The sequence below is a fragment of the Ornithorhynchus anatinus genome, chromosome X1 (genome assembly GCF_004115215.2).
Source record: "Ornithorhynchus anatinus isolate Pmale09 chromosome X1, mOrnAna1.pri.v4, whole genome shotgun sequence".
NCBI lineage: Eukaryota > Metazoa > Chordata > Mammalia > Monotremata > Ornithorhynchidae > Ornithorhynchus > Ornithorhynchus anatinus.
In genome coordinates this window covers 48333760-48351743 of record NC_041749.1, presented here as the reverse complement: position 1 = coordinate 48351743, position 17984 = coordinate 48333760, and the positions used below count along the sequence as shown (strand labels likewise).

The 17984-nt window shown below is 48.5% G+C and overlaps 1 protein-coding gene across 1 annotated transcript in view; it reads right to left on the bottom strand.

The window, feature by feature from the left end:
- Positions 1–4914: 4914 nt before the first annotated feature.
- The window catches only part of SPINK5 (serine peptidase inhibitor Kazal type 5), a 57527-nt gene continuing 44457 nt past the window's right edge, over positions 4915–17984 (bottom strand). Inside the window, exons 26-31 of the mRNA XM_029049768.1 lie at positions 16734–16797; positions 13007–13134; positions 11921–12023; positions 10979–11112; positions 9451–9541; positions 4915–5174 (exon numbers count right to left, since the gene is read on the bottom strand). Coding sequence (XP_028905601.1) covers positions 5166–5174; positions 9451–9541; positions 10979–11112; positions 11921–12023; positions 13007–13134; positions 16734–16797 — 529 coding nt within the window. The 3' untranslated portion in view covers positions 4915–5165. The remainder of the gene's footprint in view (positions 5175–9450; positions 9542–10978; positions 11113–11920; positions 12024–13006; positions 13135–16733; positions 16798–17984) is intronic.

The following is a 17984-nucleotide window of genomic DNA, read 5'->3' as shown; positions in this document are numbered from 1 at the left end:
ACTCCAGGGCTTTTGCACAATCTAATCAACCCTTAGCCCTGCCCGGGTGCCAAGTCTCCAGGCTACTGTGGTTATTGAAGTTGTCAGCACCGGAGCCAGCTCTCCACCCTCCCCCACGTTGTGTCCTTCACAGCCTGCTCCTCCCCTTGGTGGATGCTTGTCCCTTCAACCATCTTGATCTGGTCTAGTTCTCCCCAGCCACTGAGCTAGGAGGGTGAGTTCCTTGGCAAAAATGAGTCCCATAAAATGGGGTTTCTGCTCCAAGATGGAATCTTGAGCCCATGTTGGACTCTCAGGAACAGAGCTAGTTGTGTCAGGGGCATGGCGTCAAACTCAGCAAATAATCAACCATGTCCAGCCAAACCCAATTTTATTCTGTCCTTTGAATTTCCATGGGCTGACCAGGAAGTTCCCACGTCATGCTCTGTGGGACATGCACTCCATGTCATTTTGAGTGGTGGTCCGTAGAGTGCACCCCAAACCTGAGGAATGGACCATCAGCTTCTGGCTCTGAGTTCTTAGCCTCTCTGCTGGCAGGGGACAGTCCCTGCCTGTATCTGTCATGCCCAGTTCCTTGTTACCTACCCCTTTTAGCTCCCTGGACTCAATCTGGCTGCTCCACCTTGGTTAACTCGGTGCCTACCTGCTTGCCTGCCTGCCGCAAGTGCCCAGGGGAGGCAGGAAAACCTGGAGCATGGAGCGAGGCAAAAGAGTTGGCCCAGGATTGCCAACAGGAACACTTTCTGTTCCTCCCTCAAGCCCTCCTTCTCTGAGTTCACTGCTTCCTTCCCCAGATCTACCCTGCTGAGTTTCCCAGGTCCACGTGGTCAGAGACTCCCTTTGAGACCACGATTTCAGGGCCCTTCTTCTTCTGGCAGGCTAGAGTGAAGGAGCCTCTCATCCAGGGGGGACATCATGGTCCTACTAGCCACTTTCCTTCCCTCCAAAATTCCCAATGCAATCATCTCCCTAATGTTTCCTCATGGACTTGTCATTGACTATGGCGGGGCAACTGTGGGGTGGGGCGCACTACCCCTTAGTCCCACCTCCCTGAGCTCTCAGACCCTCTGGTGGGGCAGGGTGGGGGATGTCTCCTCAGACTGGGTGAGTTCCAATGTTATCCTGCTGGATGGAGGTAATGTAGAGGGCGGGGGGGAGTCCTAACCAACCCCACAGTAGGTGGAAATAGGATGAGCACTGTGTTTCATGTCTGAGTACCCATCCTCCAAACCCAATGCCCTCCACTGTATAGAAACCTCTGTTCTTGGTTTCCAGTAAGATCTGAAAGGAGAACCAGGATTGAAAGGATTAAGAGACTCAGCCTTTGCCCAGTATAGGTGCATAGCATGGTGTTTGACCATTAGTAAATTCCACTTTTAAATAGGCAGAAGGGGCACAGAAACAAGATAGAGATATTAACCAAACACTAAAATAAATGGCTATTTTGGACCTCATACAGCTGTCTGAGTCAAACTACTTGGTATGAAGGAGGCTACCAAGGTAGCCTAATATTTCATGTTCTGGATTTTGAGACCCTAAAGGAGGAACTTAAATGTGGGGAGAGCAGTGGTCTGCCTAATGTGGGGTGGGAAGGCATTCCAAGCCAACCAGTACAATTCCTTGCTCACATTTTTTGTCTTAGGGTGGATGCCACTGCTGGTTTCCATGGCAATAGAACTGGTCACTCTATTGGAGGAAGAGACACCAGAAGCCACTGGACTCCCTTTGCCAGGGAATGATGTTGGGAATGTTTGCGTGGGAAGGGCAGAGGGTGGGAACAGGCCAAAGCGCATTCCAACAGAAAGATAGCCAGGATAGATGAAGCTAGCTCCCCATTGCTTGGAGCAAAAAGGCAGGGCCAGGACCTAAATATCTAGCAATCGGAGTCGTTCTTGCGGACTCCCCCACCACTTCACCCCCTCCTCTGGAATATCTAACTGAGTGAGGCAGGGGAGAGTGAGAAGGGAGCAAGATGAGGGCAGGGGATGGCAGGGAGGAAATTGACTTACCTGCAATGATTAAAGTTCAAACAAAAAAAAAACTGGAGTTAGGAAAGGGTGTGGTGGGGGGCTGGTGAGACAAGGGAGGGGGAATCCAAGTTTGATGTGCAGGTAGGGGCCAGAAAAGGCTCTAGGGACAGGTGAGGGGAAGGGGCAAAGATACAGGAGCCTCAAAGGGATGTACAGAATAATTTTTTACTTACCTGTCAGATTCAACCATCATTCAGGGCTGGTTCTGGAATGGAATTTCACTAATGACATATAAGTTTATGGGAAAACAAGCCCCACTATACAGCCATTCACGAGTCATCCACATTACTGGGAAACATAACCCAGCTTCATTGTGGGGTATGCCAGTTTGGTATATGTACCAATTTTTCTCTTCACTGCTGCACTGGATTGAACTTTCTTTCTGGGCAGAATCATGTCATTTGTATGTTCCCCACATGCCCAGCACATTCTCAGATATAAAAGCTCAGTAAATGCTGTTGATTCTGACCAGGAAATCTGGATGTGGACTGACCACTGTGTGCCTGCATTTTTTTCTCCTCAACTCTGAAGCTGAAGGTTGAGCCATGACCCCCTGGAAGGTCACAGATGCTGGGCTTGAAGACACCACTGGAAGAATATGAGAGAAGAATAACAGAGAAGCAGTGTGGTTTATCTGATAGAGCATAGGTCTGGGAGTCAGGAGGACCTGGATTCTAAGCCCAGCTCCACCACTTGTCTGTTGTGTGACCTCAAGCAAGTCATTTAATTTCTCTGTGCCTCATCTGTAAAATTGGGATTAAGACTGTGAACCCCATGTGGGACATGGACTGTGTCCTACCTGATTAGCTTAGTTAGTGCTTAGTACAGTGCCTGGCACATAGTAAGTACCTAATAAATACCATGAAAAAAAGTGGATGGTCTAAGTTCTGGGGGAAATCCAGAATTGGCAGTGTACAGCCTCAGCTTCATCAGATCACTGAGAAACACTGCCAGTAACTCCCGCTATCCCCACCTTCCTGTGCTGTTCTAGGGCCTTGCTTCTGACCCACCCTGAGCCACTGAAAGGACACTGGGTTTTTAGAAGAGCTGCAGTGGCCTCTGTGGCAAGTCACTGTGGCTGTGGCTGTTGGGATCGAGTTGTGAGGGGTCCGAAATTCTGCTCCCAAGACAGTGTCCAACTGCTCTTTTGGTCTGGTTTTTAATTTGTGGTATTTATCTTTGTCCTTATCTTTCACACTGTTTTTGTGATTTCAATGTTTCATCTTTCCTTACATGTCTGTTGACAGTCTTTCCTACCCCTGTTTCTTAGATTATGAGTACATTTGGGGCCTGTGACCATGTCTAGTTCTCACCCATCTATTTTTCCCCAGTGCTTAGTACCAGACTCTGCACTCAGTAGGTGCTTAATAAATGCATTACTTCTAGCACCAGATCAGTGTTCTGACTGCAACCATGGCACAGTTCCCTTCTTGGATGGTTGCTGTCTGAAGTACCCCCAGTTCCATATGTCTGGGGCCTGTTCCTGGAGTGGTTGAGCGGTGGGAATAGTGGCAGCCTGAATTGCTGCAGGTAGTACAAAGAGGTTCCAGCCCTTGGTTACAGACTGCTGTGAGCATAATTATTATGAATAATACCTTGTTTTTTTGTATAATGGTTTAATTTTTCCAAAGTGCTTTTACATCAGTTATCTCATTGTACCCTCCCAATATCCCCAGGGATAGGGAGAGGCGGATATTATTATCCCCATTTTACAGATGAGGAAACTGAGACAGGGAAGCAGCACGGTCTAGTTGTTAGAGCACAAGCCTGGAAGTCAGAAGGACCTGGGTTCTAAACCTGCCTCTGCCACTTGTTGCTGTGTGACTTGGGCAAGTCACTTAATTTCTCTGTGCCTCAGTTACCTCATCTGTAAAATGGGGATTAAGACTGTGAGCCCCATGTGGGACAGAGACTGTATCCAACCTGACTAGCTTGTATTTACCGAGCACTTAGAACAGTGCTTGACACAGAGTAAGAGCATAACAAATACCATCATCATTATTATTATTATTAGGAGGGCTGTGACTCGCCCAAGATCACACATCAGACCAGGGGTTGAACTGGGACTAGAACCCAGGCCTCCTGAAATCCAGCCCCACTCTCTTTACACTAGATTATGCTATCTCCTGAGCAGTCAGGCTAGAAACAGCCGGCAAACCTTCCGGCACAAGGCCTGTGATTGTTGGAAATTCACTGAACCGTGGTTTCCCTCAAAGGAAGAGGTATGAGCTGACAATCAAGTGGTTGTTTCAGCAGAAATCATAAACCAGCTAGTCGGGGTGAACAGGGAAATCTTGTCTTGGCTCTTATTGATTACAAAGCAGGCAGTGTGTTCCCATTCTCTGCTTCATGGTGCTGCCCCCACCTCCCCACCCTCCCCCAATCCCAGCGCTCTGTGTTCACTTTCCACTGGCTTCTTCTGCTTGCCCTGGCACAACAGCCAAGCCTGAGACTCACTCCAGGGAAAGGCACATCCACCCATCAACTCTGCTGCCATGGAAGGAAGGGCCCCATGCTAATACAATCAATCAATCAATCAATAGTATTTATTGCGTGCCTACAGTGTGCAGAGCACTGTACTAAATGCTTGGGGCAATACAATAGAATTAGTAGACATGATCCCTGCCCTCAAGGAGCTTACAGTCTAGCACGGGAGACAGACATGAAAATAAATTACAGACAGGAGGGAGTAATGGAGAATAGAGACATATGTACATAAGTGCCTCGAGATGGGTGAGAATACCCAAGTGCTTTGGTGGCATGGAAGTGCCTAAGTGGCAGTTGTGAAGGTAGAGGATGTGGAGATGAGAAATGAATGAACCCGCCACCAACGGCACAGGTTCTTCTGACGCAGCCGGTTCCCACAAAGCCAAGGACTAAATTCTGCTGAGTTTGCTTTAATTGAAGAAGCAGCTGGACAGACAGGGTGGGGGCTCCCCACAGCATCCCATAACCCTAGAGGAGAGAGCTGGGCAAGGCCGGTGGACGGAATCAGCTGGTGCCTCTCCCAGCAGCTCAAGATGGTTCTGTACAGGCAGGAAGACAGACTCAGAAGGGTTCCTGGTATATACAGAAGGGTGAGAGCACACTTTGCAAGCTTCAACTTTCCCCTGCAGGTTCCCACCAACTCCTCCATCACTGGTCCTGGAAGGAGGGACAGGAGAGGTTAGAGGCCGTGAGCTCAGGGAGACCAGGGAGAAGTTAGGAGCTGCACAAATCAAACCTCAGTGGCATGTGCAAGTGCACACACACACACACACACACACACACACACACACAAAACCACAACTGACAAGACATGAGCAAATTATCCAGCTCACAGTGCCTGACAAGTACACGTGGCCTGAGTTACCTGGCTCTTTCATGACCATAAAGCCCATCCAGAGAAGCAGCGTGGCTCAGTGGAATGAGCCCAGGCTTGGGAATTAGAGGTCATAGGTTTGAATCCCAGCTCTGCCACTTGTCAGCTGTGTGACTGTGAGCAAGTCACTTAACTTCTCTGTGCCTCAGTTACCTCATCTGTAAAATGGGGATTAACGGTGAGCCTCATGTGGGACAACCTGATTACCCTATATTACCCAGCACTTAGAACAGTGCTCTGCACATAGTAAGTGCTTAACAAATACCAACATTATCATTATCATTATCCACTGGAATTATCCTGATAACTGAAGTCAACTTGTATTTGAAGGCTAGAATTTAGTTCGTGGAAACTGCTACTTGTGTGGTGCCAGTTCCAGATAGCCTGGGCCCTGTTCCTGAACAGTGCCACTTGCTGTCCCTTGGCAGGCCCTGCACCCTTTGCTCAGCCTCCACAGCAGGTCATATTGGGAGGCTCGGACTCTCTGAGGGACCCTCAAGTACTGGTTTGGCCCCACCAGGTCTGAACTGCACAGTAATAATAATAATAATCATAATCGTAATTAACATATTAATTAAGTGCTTACTATGTGCCAGACACTGTACTAAGAGCTGGGGTGTATATGAGCAAATCGGGTTAGACACAGTCCCTGCCTCATGTGGGGCTCACAGTCTCAATCCCCATTTTACAGATGAAGTAACTGAAGCACAGAGAAGCAAAGTGACTTGCCCAAGGTCACACAGCAGACAAGTGGTGAATCTGGATTAGAACCCATGACCTAAGATTACTCCTGACTCCCGGCCTTCCACCTGTGGCCCCTCTATGACCTTAGGTAGGAGGTGAGAGAGGCCTCAGCTGTTTGTAATTGAATTGCTGATCAGCCTAGAAGGGACAAGAGATAAGTGCCTATCCCTGATTCTCTTCTTCCCCCATGAAAACATGGCGTTGGCTGACCTAGTGGTTAGGGGAAGATTCAGAGTTTCCCTTCAGCCTTTAGATGAGTAAAACTAATTGTGAACCTTCAAACGCTGAGCAGTAGAAGACCTGTGCCAACTGCTGAAACAACGACAATCTTTAATGTTCGTTATCTGATCTGGGGAAACTGGAACAGGCAGCTATTGTAGCTGTCAATATTTATCCTTATATAAAAGTCAATAAATTAATTCCAAATAATAAACTGAAGAGAAGGTAAGATGCTTGAGCCTCGCCAGGAAGGGGATTTAAAAGTCTTTTCTCAGACTGCTTCCCCATGCCAATGCCACCATGGTGAACAGACGTTCAAGGGTATCACCCAGAGTGAGTTCTCTCATCACAGCAATCTCCCCATGCCACCGCAGAGTGGGTCCCAAATAGGAAATACGAGCAGGGACCTGCTATGCCTCTGGAGTCCATAGGTTCACAGTCAGTGTGGATCTGTAACATCCGCCTGAATAGATACAGTGAGTGATCGGGTGACTGTGTGGTTTTGTGTGTGTGTGTGTGTGTGTGTGTAGGGGTGACCATATATCAGTGGGTGCTACCACATGTATGTGTGCAAGACCATGTGTGTTTGTGTGTCCGGTAACCATGTGTGATTGGAGAGTTACCATGTGAATGCATGTTGAGGGTGTATATTCATAGACATGATCATGTGCATGTGTGCAGTGTGTTTGCTCGTGTGTGAGTGTGTGTGTGTGGGTGTGTGTAGATGGCACCACCATCCTTCCTGTCCCACAAGCCCATAACCTTGGCGTTATCCTTGAGTCCTCTCTCTCATTCAACTCACATATTCAATCCATCACTAAATCCTGTCGGTCCTACCTTCACAACATCGCTAAACTATGCCCTTTCCTCTCCATCCAAAATGCTACCATGTTAATACAATCACTCATCCTATTCCACCTGGATTACTGTATCAGCCTCTTTGCTGACCTCCCAGCCTCCTGTCTCTCCCCACTCCAGTCTATACTTCACTCTGTTACCAGATCATTTTTCTACAAGACCCCTCAGGACATATTTCCCCACTCCTCAAGAAACTCCAGTTGGTTGCCCAGTCACCTCCTCATCAAACAAAAACTCCTCACCATTGACTTTAAAACACTCAATCACATTGCCCTCTTCTACCTCACCTTGCTACTCTCTTACTACAACCCAGCCTGCACCCTTCGCTCCTCTAATGTTAACCTTCTCAGTGTGCCTTGATCTCACCTATCTCGCTGCTGACTCCTCGCCCACATCCTTCCTCTGGCCTGGAATGCCCTCCCTTCTCAAATCTAGCAATTACTCTACCCTCCTTCAAAGCCTTGTTGAAGACACATCTCCTCCAGGAGACCTTCCTTGACTAAGCTCCCCTTTCCTCTTCTCCCACTCCCTTCTGTGTCTCCCTGACTTGCTCCCTTTGTTCATCCCTTCTCCCAGCCCCACAGCACTTGTGTACATATCTGTAGTTTATTTATATTGATGTCTGTCTCCCCACCTCTAGCCTATAAGCAGGAAATGTGTCTGTGTTTTGTTGTACTGCACTCTCACAAGTGCTTAGTACAGTGGTCTGCACACAGTAAGCACTCAATAAATATGATTGAATGAATGAATGAGTGTGTGTGTGTGTGTGTGTGTGTGTGTGTGTGCGTGCACGCGCTCTCTGCAGCAGAGAGAATTCACTATGGCCTGGATGCTGGCCAGTCAGGATTGTCTAAGATGCTGACCATGAAGCTGCAGGCGCAGCAAGCAGGGCCTTCTGAGTGGTTCAGAATGCTCCAACCCCCTTTCTTCTCCGTGACACCCTCCCTGCCCACCACCCCACCCTCTGTGGAAGCATGCACCTTCTGTGTCTCCCTGACTTGCTCCCTTTGTTCATCCCTTCTCCCAGCCCCACAGCACTTGTGTACATATCTGTAGTTTATTTATATTGATGTCTGTCTCCCCACCTCTAGCCTATAAGCAGGAAATGTGTCTGTGTTTTGTTGTACTGCACTCTCACAAGTGCTTAGTACAGTGGTCTGCACACAGTAAGCACTCAATAAATATGATTGAATGAATGAATGAGTGTGTGTGTGTGTGTGTGTGTGTGTGTGTGTGTGCGTGCACGCGCTCTCTGCAGCAGAGAGAATTCACTATGGCCTGGATGCTGGCCAGTCAGGATTGTCTAAGATGCTGACCATGAAGCTGCAGGCGCAGCAAGCAGGGCCTTCTGAGTGGTTCAGAATGCTCCAACCCCCTTTCTTCTCCGTGACACCCTCCCTGCCCACCACCCCACCCTCTGTGGAAGCATGCTTGTCTCTTGTCTGGCAGAGTGGGAGAGGCCAATTACAGGATGTCATGGAGAAGTTCAAGGTCTTTCACTATCCCCCAGAATGGTGGAACACATGTGGAAAAGGGCATGGTCTATCTTTACAGTCACTAGGGGACTCTTTCTTGGGCAGAGACACCTCATCAGCTCTGGGGCGCAATACTTAGTCAGAGGAAAGCTAGAGCTGAACAATTGTCAGGGGAATTTAGCCATGGAAGAGAGTCAGCGTGGAAGATTCAGGCCCCCACAGTCCCGATCGGTGGTCTACACTGCCTAAATTCATGAAGTTATTCTACCCAAATGTAATTTCTCAACACGCTGCCCCAATTTGCTGAGTAATTGTTCTGATTTCTGATTGAGAAGATCTGGTGTGAAGAGAATATGGGCCAGGATCCACCTGACTTGTGCTTGGCCCAACGGCTCTTCGGTCACTCCTCACGCCACTGGCCAAACTGAACAGAGTGGCTTCAGGTTCACATAGGCAGGTCTCCTGGATCCTGCAGATGGGAGAAATCCTGGCCTAGAGGACCAGTAGAAAGATCTAGGTAACTGTGAGCCAAAAGACTTGGGTTTTCATCCCAGCTCTGCCACTGACTTGCTTTGTGACTCTAAGCAAGCCTCTGGGCCTCTTCGGTCCTCAGTTTCCTCATCTGTAAAGTGGGAATAAGAGGTCTGCTCTCTGCTCCTTTTAGTCTCTTGCATCTACAGTGGGGTTTGATGCAGAGCATGGCACAGAATAGGAACTCAATATTTCCATCACTAACAAGCTTCCAAATGTCCAGTGAGCTTACGGTTCTCGGAAAATTTGGTGTGGAGACTCCTGCAGCGTTGCTGTCCTCACATCTGCCTTCATGCAGAATGATGACGTTGGTTTGGCGTACCCTGGAGAAGGGAGATGGGAGAACTGTGGGAGCAGAACCTCCATGGTCAGGCACTGAGCCATGATTCAGACCAGCATCCCCCAGAGCCCTCTACACTGCAGGGGCTGTGCATGGACAAGTGTGGAGTGGGGTGGAGGGGTGGGGTGGGAGGCAACTCTCCCTGCCTCCCAGAGGAGACCTTAATCCTGCTAGGTTTAGATCTTATCATGTTTCCTTCTCTAAGAGCACTGGGACCCCCACCCTAGGCTACCCCTGCCCCCATTTCATTTCCATCCTTGGTTTATGTCTTCTATGCCCAGGGTAGAAGAGAGATGGGGAAAGAAGGAACCACTTAGGCAACATCTCCTCAGGCAAAGTGAACTAAAGGAGCAGGGGGTGATTCAAAAAGAACAGCAAGAACTAGCCAGATTGGCTGCCTACATAGTCCAAGCCTCCTCAGTGGTCCACTTCAATTTTCCTGGGCCCACAGAGAGCTGGGGCTTGGGAAGGAACAAAGCGAGAAATGGCTCACTTTTCTGAGTTACAGAAATAGTCTTGGAAGGGAAATGCTGCCACATCCTGCCCCTTCCATTACAAGTTTCCAGAAAAACTGCTTCCAAGCCCGAGCCCCAGCCTCCTTCATGGTGCCAGATGCTGGTTGAGGTGGGCTGGGAAGCTGGGAGACTGGAGGGTAGAGGCTAAGGCCCGGGGTGACATTTACTCTGACCAACACTCCCTCCAATTCATGTCTCACCTAAACTCTACAGCAGTGGTAGCAGAGAAGCCAGGAAGAATATGCTGTGATGGGCCCAGTCTGCCCAGGACACAGCTTTGAGCTCTCCTTCAGGAGGGAACCAGATTCACCCTAACTAAAGTGAGCTCCAGACCAGTGAGGTTGTCCACCTGCTGCCTAGAGACTCCTCCAAGAGCACCAGTTGAGGCACAACAGGCTCTGGGTTGATGGCTCAGTGGCTCAGTTTCTCCAGAGGTGCCCCAGGAAGACAGGTTGGTCAGGAACCCAGTACCAATATTCCCAGCTCCCTCAGATGGAGTTGCCAGTTTCCTGCCCAGGATTGGCGACCTGCCATTCACCAGTGCTGGACATAGTTGGGTGAGGCAGCTGCTGGTTCTTCTGGGAACATAGGACCTTGTGGCCCAGGAGTCAGGAAGCCGAGCCAGATGGAGAGAGTCCAGACCAAGTGCAGTCAGGCAAGAAGACATTGAGAGAAGAAAAATTGGGCAATTTCAGAGCAGATTCCTGCAGGCAAGGTGGCTACAGAATGGCAACCCTCTTACAGCTGAGCAGGCTTCCACCCGCTGGATGCAGATGCAGCACAGCAGGCTTTCATTGCAGGACCCAGAACAGGCAGCCCCCAAACCTCAGGCACAGCAGAGCAGGCTACCACCACAGGGTCCAGGCAAGGTCCTGGCTCTTCCAAATGTGATATTTGGGGCTTACAGGTTCTCGTGGCACAGCATGCATGGGTTGTTGTAGGTCTGGCCATCATTGCCGCACACCAGATGGAGGTTCTTCGGGCAGAGGAAGCCCACCCTGGGGATGACCCTGTACTGTTTGCACAGCTCATCAAGTCCCTGGATATGGAAGGAAGTCAGTCAAACACTTGCAGGCAGACACACTTTCCTCAGAACTGGTTCCTCGCCTCCAACCACCCAGGCTAGGGGATGGGGGAGCTGAGGAGAAGTCGAGGGGAAGATGAATAAGGAGGGAGAAAAAGAAGGGGAAGCAGAAGGGGAAGGGCAGAGGAGAAAGAATAGGAATAAGAAGAGGACAAGAAGAATAAAAAGAAGTGGCATGGCCTAAGAGAAAGAGCAGGGACCTAGGAGTCAGAGGACCTCGGATCTAATCTTGGCTCCACCACTTGTCTGCTGTGTAACCACGGGCAGGTCACTTAAATGCTCTTTGCTTTCGTTTCTTCACATGCAAAATGGGGATTCAATACCTGTTCTCCCTCCTATTTAAACTATAGAACCCACTGTAGGACCTGATTATCTTCTATCTACCCCACCACTTAGTACAGGGCTTGACACATAGTAAGGGCTTAACAAATGCCACTATTATTATTGTGGTTATAAAGGCAATGAGGAGGAAAAGGAGGGAAAGGAGAAAAGGTAGGAAGACAAAGGAAGTGGAACGCAAGGCATAGGAAGAGGAGAAAGGGTTTCTTTCCCAGGGTTCACCTATTCCTAAGAGGAAACCTATTGGCTTCCCCTGCCAAAGCTCCAGGCAGTCAGTATCAGGGGCTGCTGTCATCAGGCCCATTGGCTCCTTTCTCTCTCCAACCTCCCGTGAAGGGAAGTTGAGTATGGGCTAATCACCTGGGGAGTAGGTCGAGTAGGTTGAAGGAGAAGTTGAAGAACCATTGAAAATGCTGGCACTCACCATGTTTGAAAAATGCAGAACTGGGCTTTCTTCTTCATTGGAGGACCTATGGTGAGGTTTGTTCTTGTCATTTTCTTCCTTCTTTTTATCAGCCTCCTTTTTCCTGGAGATGAAAGAAGTGGCCAATCTTTTGGAGAGAGTCTGGGTTTGTCCATCTGCCAGGTCTCTCAGTCTCTCAGTCTCTCTCTCTTTCTCTCCCTCGCTTTCCCTCTTCCCCACCAGCTCTGGATTTCTGGGCTGATGGGAATAACATCAGTGGTGTTTCCTTGGAGAGAGGACAGGAAGCCAATGGATCCCTTGGTCTGCCTGGGTTAGACCTTCCCCAGAGCCTGGGACCCTCCTCTGGTTACAGTCAGTGGGTTCAGTGGGAGGAAAGGGGAGAGTCAATTCTATGGCCCTGGCAGAGACCCAAGACAAGTTCACCATGGAGCAGGGCAGGGACAAGACCAAATCTGGTCCTGCCCATCTGTGGCCTGACCCACCCTGAGTCTCCCAAATCCCCATCCTGCCAATGTCCCCACTCACCTTGGTGTGGATGGTTTGGAACACTACGCCCCCACTCCTTGAAGTACTGGGCCCCTGTTGCCCAGAGAACTGGGTCCCACTGCTCGGAGCACTGGGCTCCACTGGGCCCTGCTCTTTGGAGTAGTGCCCCTCCCCCCACCCCCGGCTCAGAAAATTGCACCTGCTCAGAGAACTGGACCCTGCTGCACAGAGGACTGGGCCCCGCTGCTCAGATATGTTCATTGTGGAGACATGACTGAGAGGAGCCATAGCAGGAAACAGAGTTCTCTAAATTAATACAACATGGCTGAGAACTCACTAGATGGCACAGCAGCCTAAGAGAAACTCAGGTTTTGTCATCTCGCAGAAATCTAGTCCCCCCAAAAATTTTAAGACAGTTCCCTGTTCCCGAGAGGTTGCTTGCCTGTCCTCCTTCCTTGGGATCTCCCCTAGTCTTCGATGTTTGGTGAGGTTTGATCCCTGGCACATTTTGGGGATTACACTCCATGCCCCTTGCTGTTCTCTCCAAGAATACCCACTGCCCCGCTTTCTCCTGGAAGAATACAGTTAGCTTTTACTTACAACAAACTTTTGCACATGACGCATTTGTTGTTGTATGATTTGCCATCTGCATCACGAACAGGATCGTTTTCTCTTGTGCAGATGAGATTTCCATGGCTCACCTGGTCCCGGTATTCACTGCACTGGTCCTGGAAAAAGGGAGGGGGGAGACAAGAGCTTCATCTTCCTCTGCCTGCGGCCGGGTTAGTGCTCCAAGACGTCACTTTCTGACTTCTCTATTTCACTTGATTCTGAAACTCACCACTTGACACCTGGTAAAGGAGGAGAAAGAACTGCCAGGGTTTTCTACTCTCCCATTCTGTGTTTCACTCTGAGCCTCTCTGCACTGGCTGAAAACGTAGGAATGAGGTGGTGGGTAGGTTTCCTCCTCAACTACTTGTGGGTGCTTCCCCAGGGTCAGACAGAGAGGAGCAGGTTCTCCCAGGGCTCACCCAGGGCTCATTCTGGGCTCCTTGAAGGGTCACTTGGGGCTCACTCTGGGTTTTGTCTTGTTCCTAGTCAGTGGCTCTAAGGAAGGAGCAGGGACGAGATCCAGCATATTTGGGACAAACCTTCTCTATAGCTAGTCACTTTCCCTGGAATCCAGAGTGACCAGAAAAATGAGTGTGCCCCGGGCTGTAAATTCAATCATGGAAGGCTGTGTCTAGACTGAAGCACGGTACTCCAAGGGATCCAGCAGTTGCCCAGGGAATTTTTGTTTACCCAGCTGGCCAATCCCTCCAAAGGGAAGAGACTCTGTTAAAAGGGATGATCTCCTGGGGTTCATATACTGCAGGTTGCTGTCTTGTCATTCAATCAGTGAATCATATTTGAGTGCTTACTGTGAGCAGAGCACTACACTAAGTGCTTGGGATAGTACAAAACGACAATATAGCAGACACATTCCCTGTCCACAATGAGCTTACAGTCTAAAGGGGGAAACAGACATTGATACAAATAAATAAATTACAGATATGTACATAAGTGCTGTGGGGTGGGGAGGGGGGTGAATAAAGGGAGCTAGTCAGGGTGATGCAGAAGGGAGTGATAATTAATAATAATAGTGGTATTTGTTAAGTGCTTACTATGTGCTTACAATGTACTAATTGCTGGGGTGGCTACAAGCAAATTGTGTTGAACACAGTATTTGTCCCATGAGGGGCTCACAGTCTCAAACTCCATTTTACAGATGAAGTATCAGATGCCCAGAGAAGTGAAGTGACTTGCCAAGGTCACATAGCAGACAAGTGGCAGAGGCAGGATTAGAACCCATGACTTTATGACTCCCAGGCCCGTGTTCTATCTTCTAAGTCGCGCTGCTTCTCTGTGAGAAGAGGAAAGGAGGTCTTAGTCAGGGAAGGCCTCTTGGAGGAGATGTGCCTTCAATAAGGCTTTGAAGTGGGGGAGAGGAATTGTCTTTTAGATAAGAGGAGGAAGGGCATTCTAGGCCAGAGGTAGGATGTGGGGGAGAGGTTGGCAGCAAGATAGAAGAAATTGAGGTACAGTGAGAAGTTTAGCATTAGAGAAGCGAAGTGTGCAATCTGGGTTATAGGAGAGTAGTGAGGTGAAGAAGGAGGGGGCAAGGGGATTGAGTGCTTTAAAGCCAATGGTGAGGATTTTCTCTTTTATGTGGAGGTGGATGGGCAACCACTGGAGGTTCTTGGGGAGAGAGGAAACGTCTTGAACGTTTTTGTAGAAAAATGATCTGGGCAGCAGAGTGAAGTGTGGACTGGAGCGGGGAGAGTCAGGAAGCTGGGAGGTAAGCAAGGAGGGTGATACACTAATCAAAGTGGGATAGGATAAGTGATTGGATTAACATGGTAGCTGTTTGGATGGAGAGGAAAGGGCAGATTTTAGCAATGTTTTGAAGGTGGAACTGATAGAATTTAGTGATGGATTGAGTATGTAGGTTGAATGAGAGAGAGGAGTCAAGGATAACGCCAAGGTTATGGGCTTGTGAGACAGGAAGGATGGTGGTGCTGTCTGCAGTGATGGGAAAGTCAGGGGGAGGACAGAGTTTGGGTGGGAAGATAAGGAGTTCTGTTTTAGACATGTTAAGTTTGAGGTGATGAAAGGATATCCAAGTAAAGTCAGGAGGAAATGTGAGACTGCAGAGAGGGAGAGAGATCAGGGCTGGAGTTGTAGATTGGGGTATCATTCTCATAGAGGTGGTAGTTGAAGCCATGTGAGTGAATAAATTCTCCAAGGGAGTGGGTGGAGATGGAGAGTAGAAGGGGACCCAGAATTGAACATTGGGGGACAACCACAGTTAGGGGGTGGGTAGCAGAGGTGGATCCCGTGAAAGAAACTGAGAATGAGCAGCCAGAGAGACAGGAGGAGAACCAGGAGTGGACAGTGTCAGTGAAGCTGAGGTTGGATAATGTTTCCAGGAGAAGGGGGTGGTCGACAGTGTTTAAGGCAGCTGAGAGGTTGAGGAGTTATGCCTGGTTAGTAAATGCAGACATGAGACATAGACTAGCCAAACTGTGGCCATGATGGAGAGTAACAAATGGGGGCCCTCACCCACCCACCTCTTTTGAACCAAAAACAAAATCAGAAGTGTCCATGTGAATAGCCTCTTCCCCCATCCAAGAGCATTCTGGAGTCTGAAGAGTGGCTTTAGCGCATGGCCTTGGGCTCGGGGAACTCCGAAGCAGGTCGTTGTTTGCAGCCCAGAACACCCAGACTTTCCAAAGCTATTGAAGGGCTAAGGATCAGGCATAGAAGGAACCAACTTTTCCTTATGCCCCATGTGCCCATAGAGCAATGCTCTTCAGAGCTGTAAGGATTTAGGAAGCAGCTGGAAGCAGCATGGCCTAGTGGATAAAGCACAGGCCTGGGAGCCAGAAGACCTGGGTTCTAATCCCAGTACCACCACTGGCTTGCTCTGTGACCTTGGCTAAATCACTTCACTTCTCTGTGATTCAGTTTCCCAACTGCAAAATGGGGATTCAATACCTGTTCTCCCTCTTACCTAGGCAGTTAGGCCCATTTAGAACTGGCATTATATTCTGCCTGATTAACTTGTATCTATGCCAGTGCTTAGAACAGTGCTTGACACTTAGTAAATGCATAACAAATACCTTAAAAAAAGGAGGTACCTACCACCTGCTCAATCCAAGATTAGGAGAGGAGCCATGACAGTAGGGAACATTACTGTCCTATCCTACCACACACAGGCATGTATTTGGATTATTCAGACAAAGAAAACCTCCCCTTGAGGCCCAGTGGTCTGAGCTGTGGAAGCTAAATTATTCAAACTTGCTATCTATAGCAACCAAATGAATTGGGAATTGGAAAACTCTCTTAACCAACTCTGCTGCCCTTACCAGGGTCAAATTAAACCAGTGAGAAGGCACATCAGAGAAATAGCAGCATGGTTCCATTGGACATTTCACAGAAGGAACTAGGGTAGATTACTCAGGGGGTCCTGAGGGCAAGACTGGCAGGAGAAGGTTAAGGGAGGGCTGGGCATTTTTCTGGAAAATTCAGGAAAAGCCTAATTTTCTTCAATTATCCAAGCAAATGTCTTCAGTCTGCCCCTTCCTTTGACTAGCCCATATCTAGGTCTTGGAGGGCTCAGAGCCCGAAACCATTCCCAAGCTTGATGGCAGTGAACTCGCCTATGTGGAAGGCCAATGTGCCCTGGGAACAGCTGGAGGGAACCTGTCAGCACAAGGAGGAATGGAACAAAACCTGGGATGTGTCCAAAAAGGACAATGCGGTCTCTGAGTGATGGGAACGGTACCTTTTCATTTCCCGGATGACTATCATTCGCTTTTAACCTTTTCCTCTCGAGGGCTTCCCGGTCACTGGAAAAGACAAGGGGAAAGGAGTGGTTTTCTTTTAGGTCATTCAATTTTACCTAGCCATTTCTCCAGTTGTCACCTCAGCCACTTTCAGAAATCAGGCACTGTTCTTAATTCAATTAAAAAATTTGGGGTAATCTCAACGTTTTTGTTTGACTGACACAAATGTCCCTGCCCTCTCAGTTTGAAATGGGGCAGGAAGTGACAAGGACCATCTCTCTTCTTTCCAGGAAGACCTAGGACCCCTCTGCTAGGTTTCAGAGGTTATGTATTGAATCCTGCTGAGCAATAGAAAACAGAGCTGATCCATGAAGTTTGTCAGAATCCATGTCTATACCCACTGCATAGAAGGCAAAAATTGGGGTATTCTCCAGGAGATGCATTATTATTATTAAATAATAATAACATTGGTTAAGTGCTTACTATGTGTCAAGCAATATACTAAGTGCTGGGGTAAGTACAAGATAATGAGGTCCCACATGGGGCTCAGAGTTCAAGTAAGAGGGAGAGAGAGAAAGTACTGAATCTCCATTTTGCAGATGAGGGAACTGAGGCACAGAGAAATTAAGTGTCTTGCCCAAAGTCACACAGCAGACATGTGGCAGAGCCAGGATGGGAACCTAGATCCTCTAACTTCTAGGCCCATGCTCTTTGCAGTAGGCCATGCTGCTTCTCAATTCAGCCAAAATTAATTCTAATAATAATGATGATCATAATAATAATAATAATAATAGTACTTGTTAAGCATTTACTTACTTGTTAAGCATTTACTTTGTGCTAAGCACTGTTTTGAGTACTGGGGTAGATGCAAGTTAATCAGGTTGGACACAGTCCCAGTCCCACATGAACCACATAGTCTAAAGTAGGAGAGGGTAGGATTTAATCCTTATTTTACAGATGAGGTAACTGAGACACGGAGCAGTAAGTCTCCCAAGCGCTTATGTGCTCAGTAAACACGAGTGACTGACTGAAAGTCACACAGCAGACATGCAGTAGAGCTGGGATTAGAACCCAGGTCCTCTGACACCCAGGCCCGTACTCTTTCCACTAGCCCTCACTGCTTCTCGTGTTCTCTACGTTCCCCCTCAATAACCGTATACTTGGCCTAAAGCACCTGGCTAACTATGTCCCTTCTTACCCTGCCTAACCCTGGCTAATGTTACAGAAAAATCAACTCCACTTTTTAAATC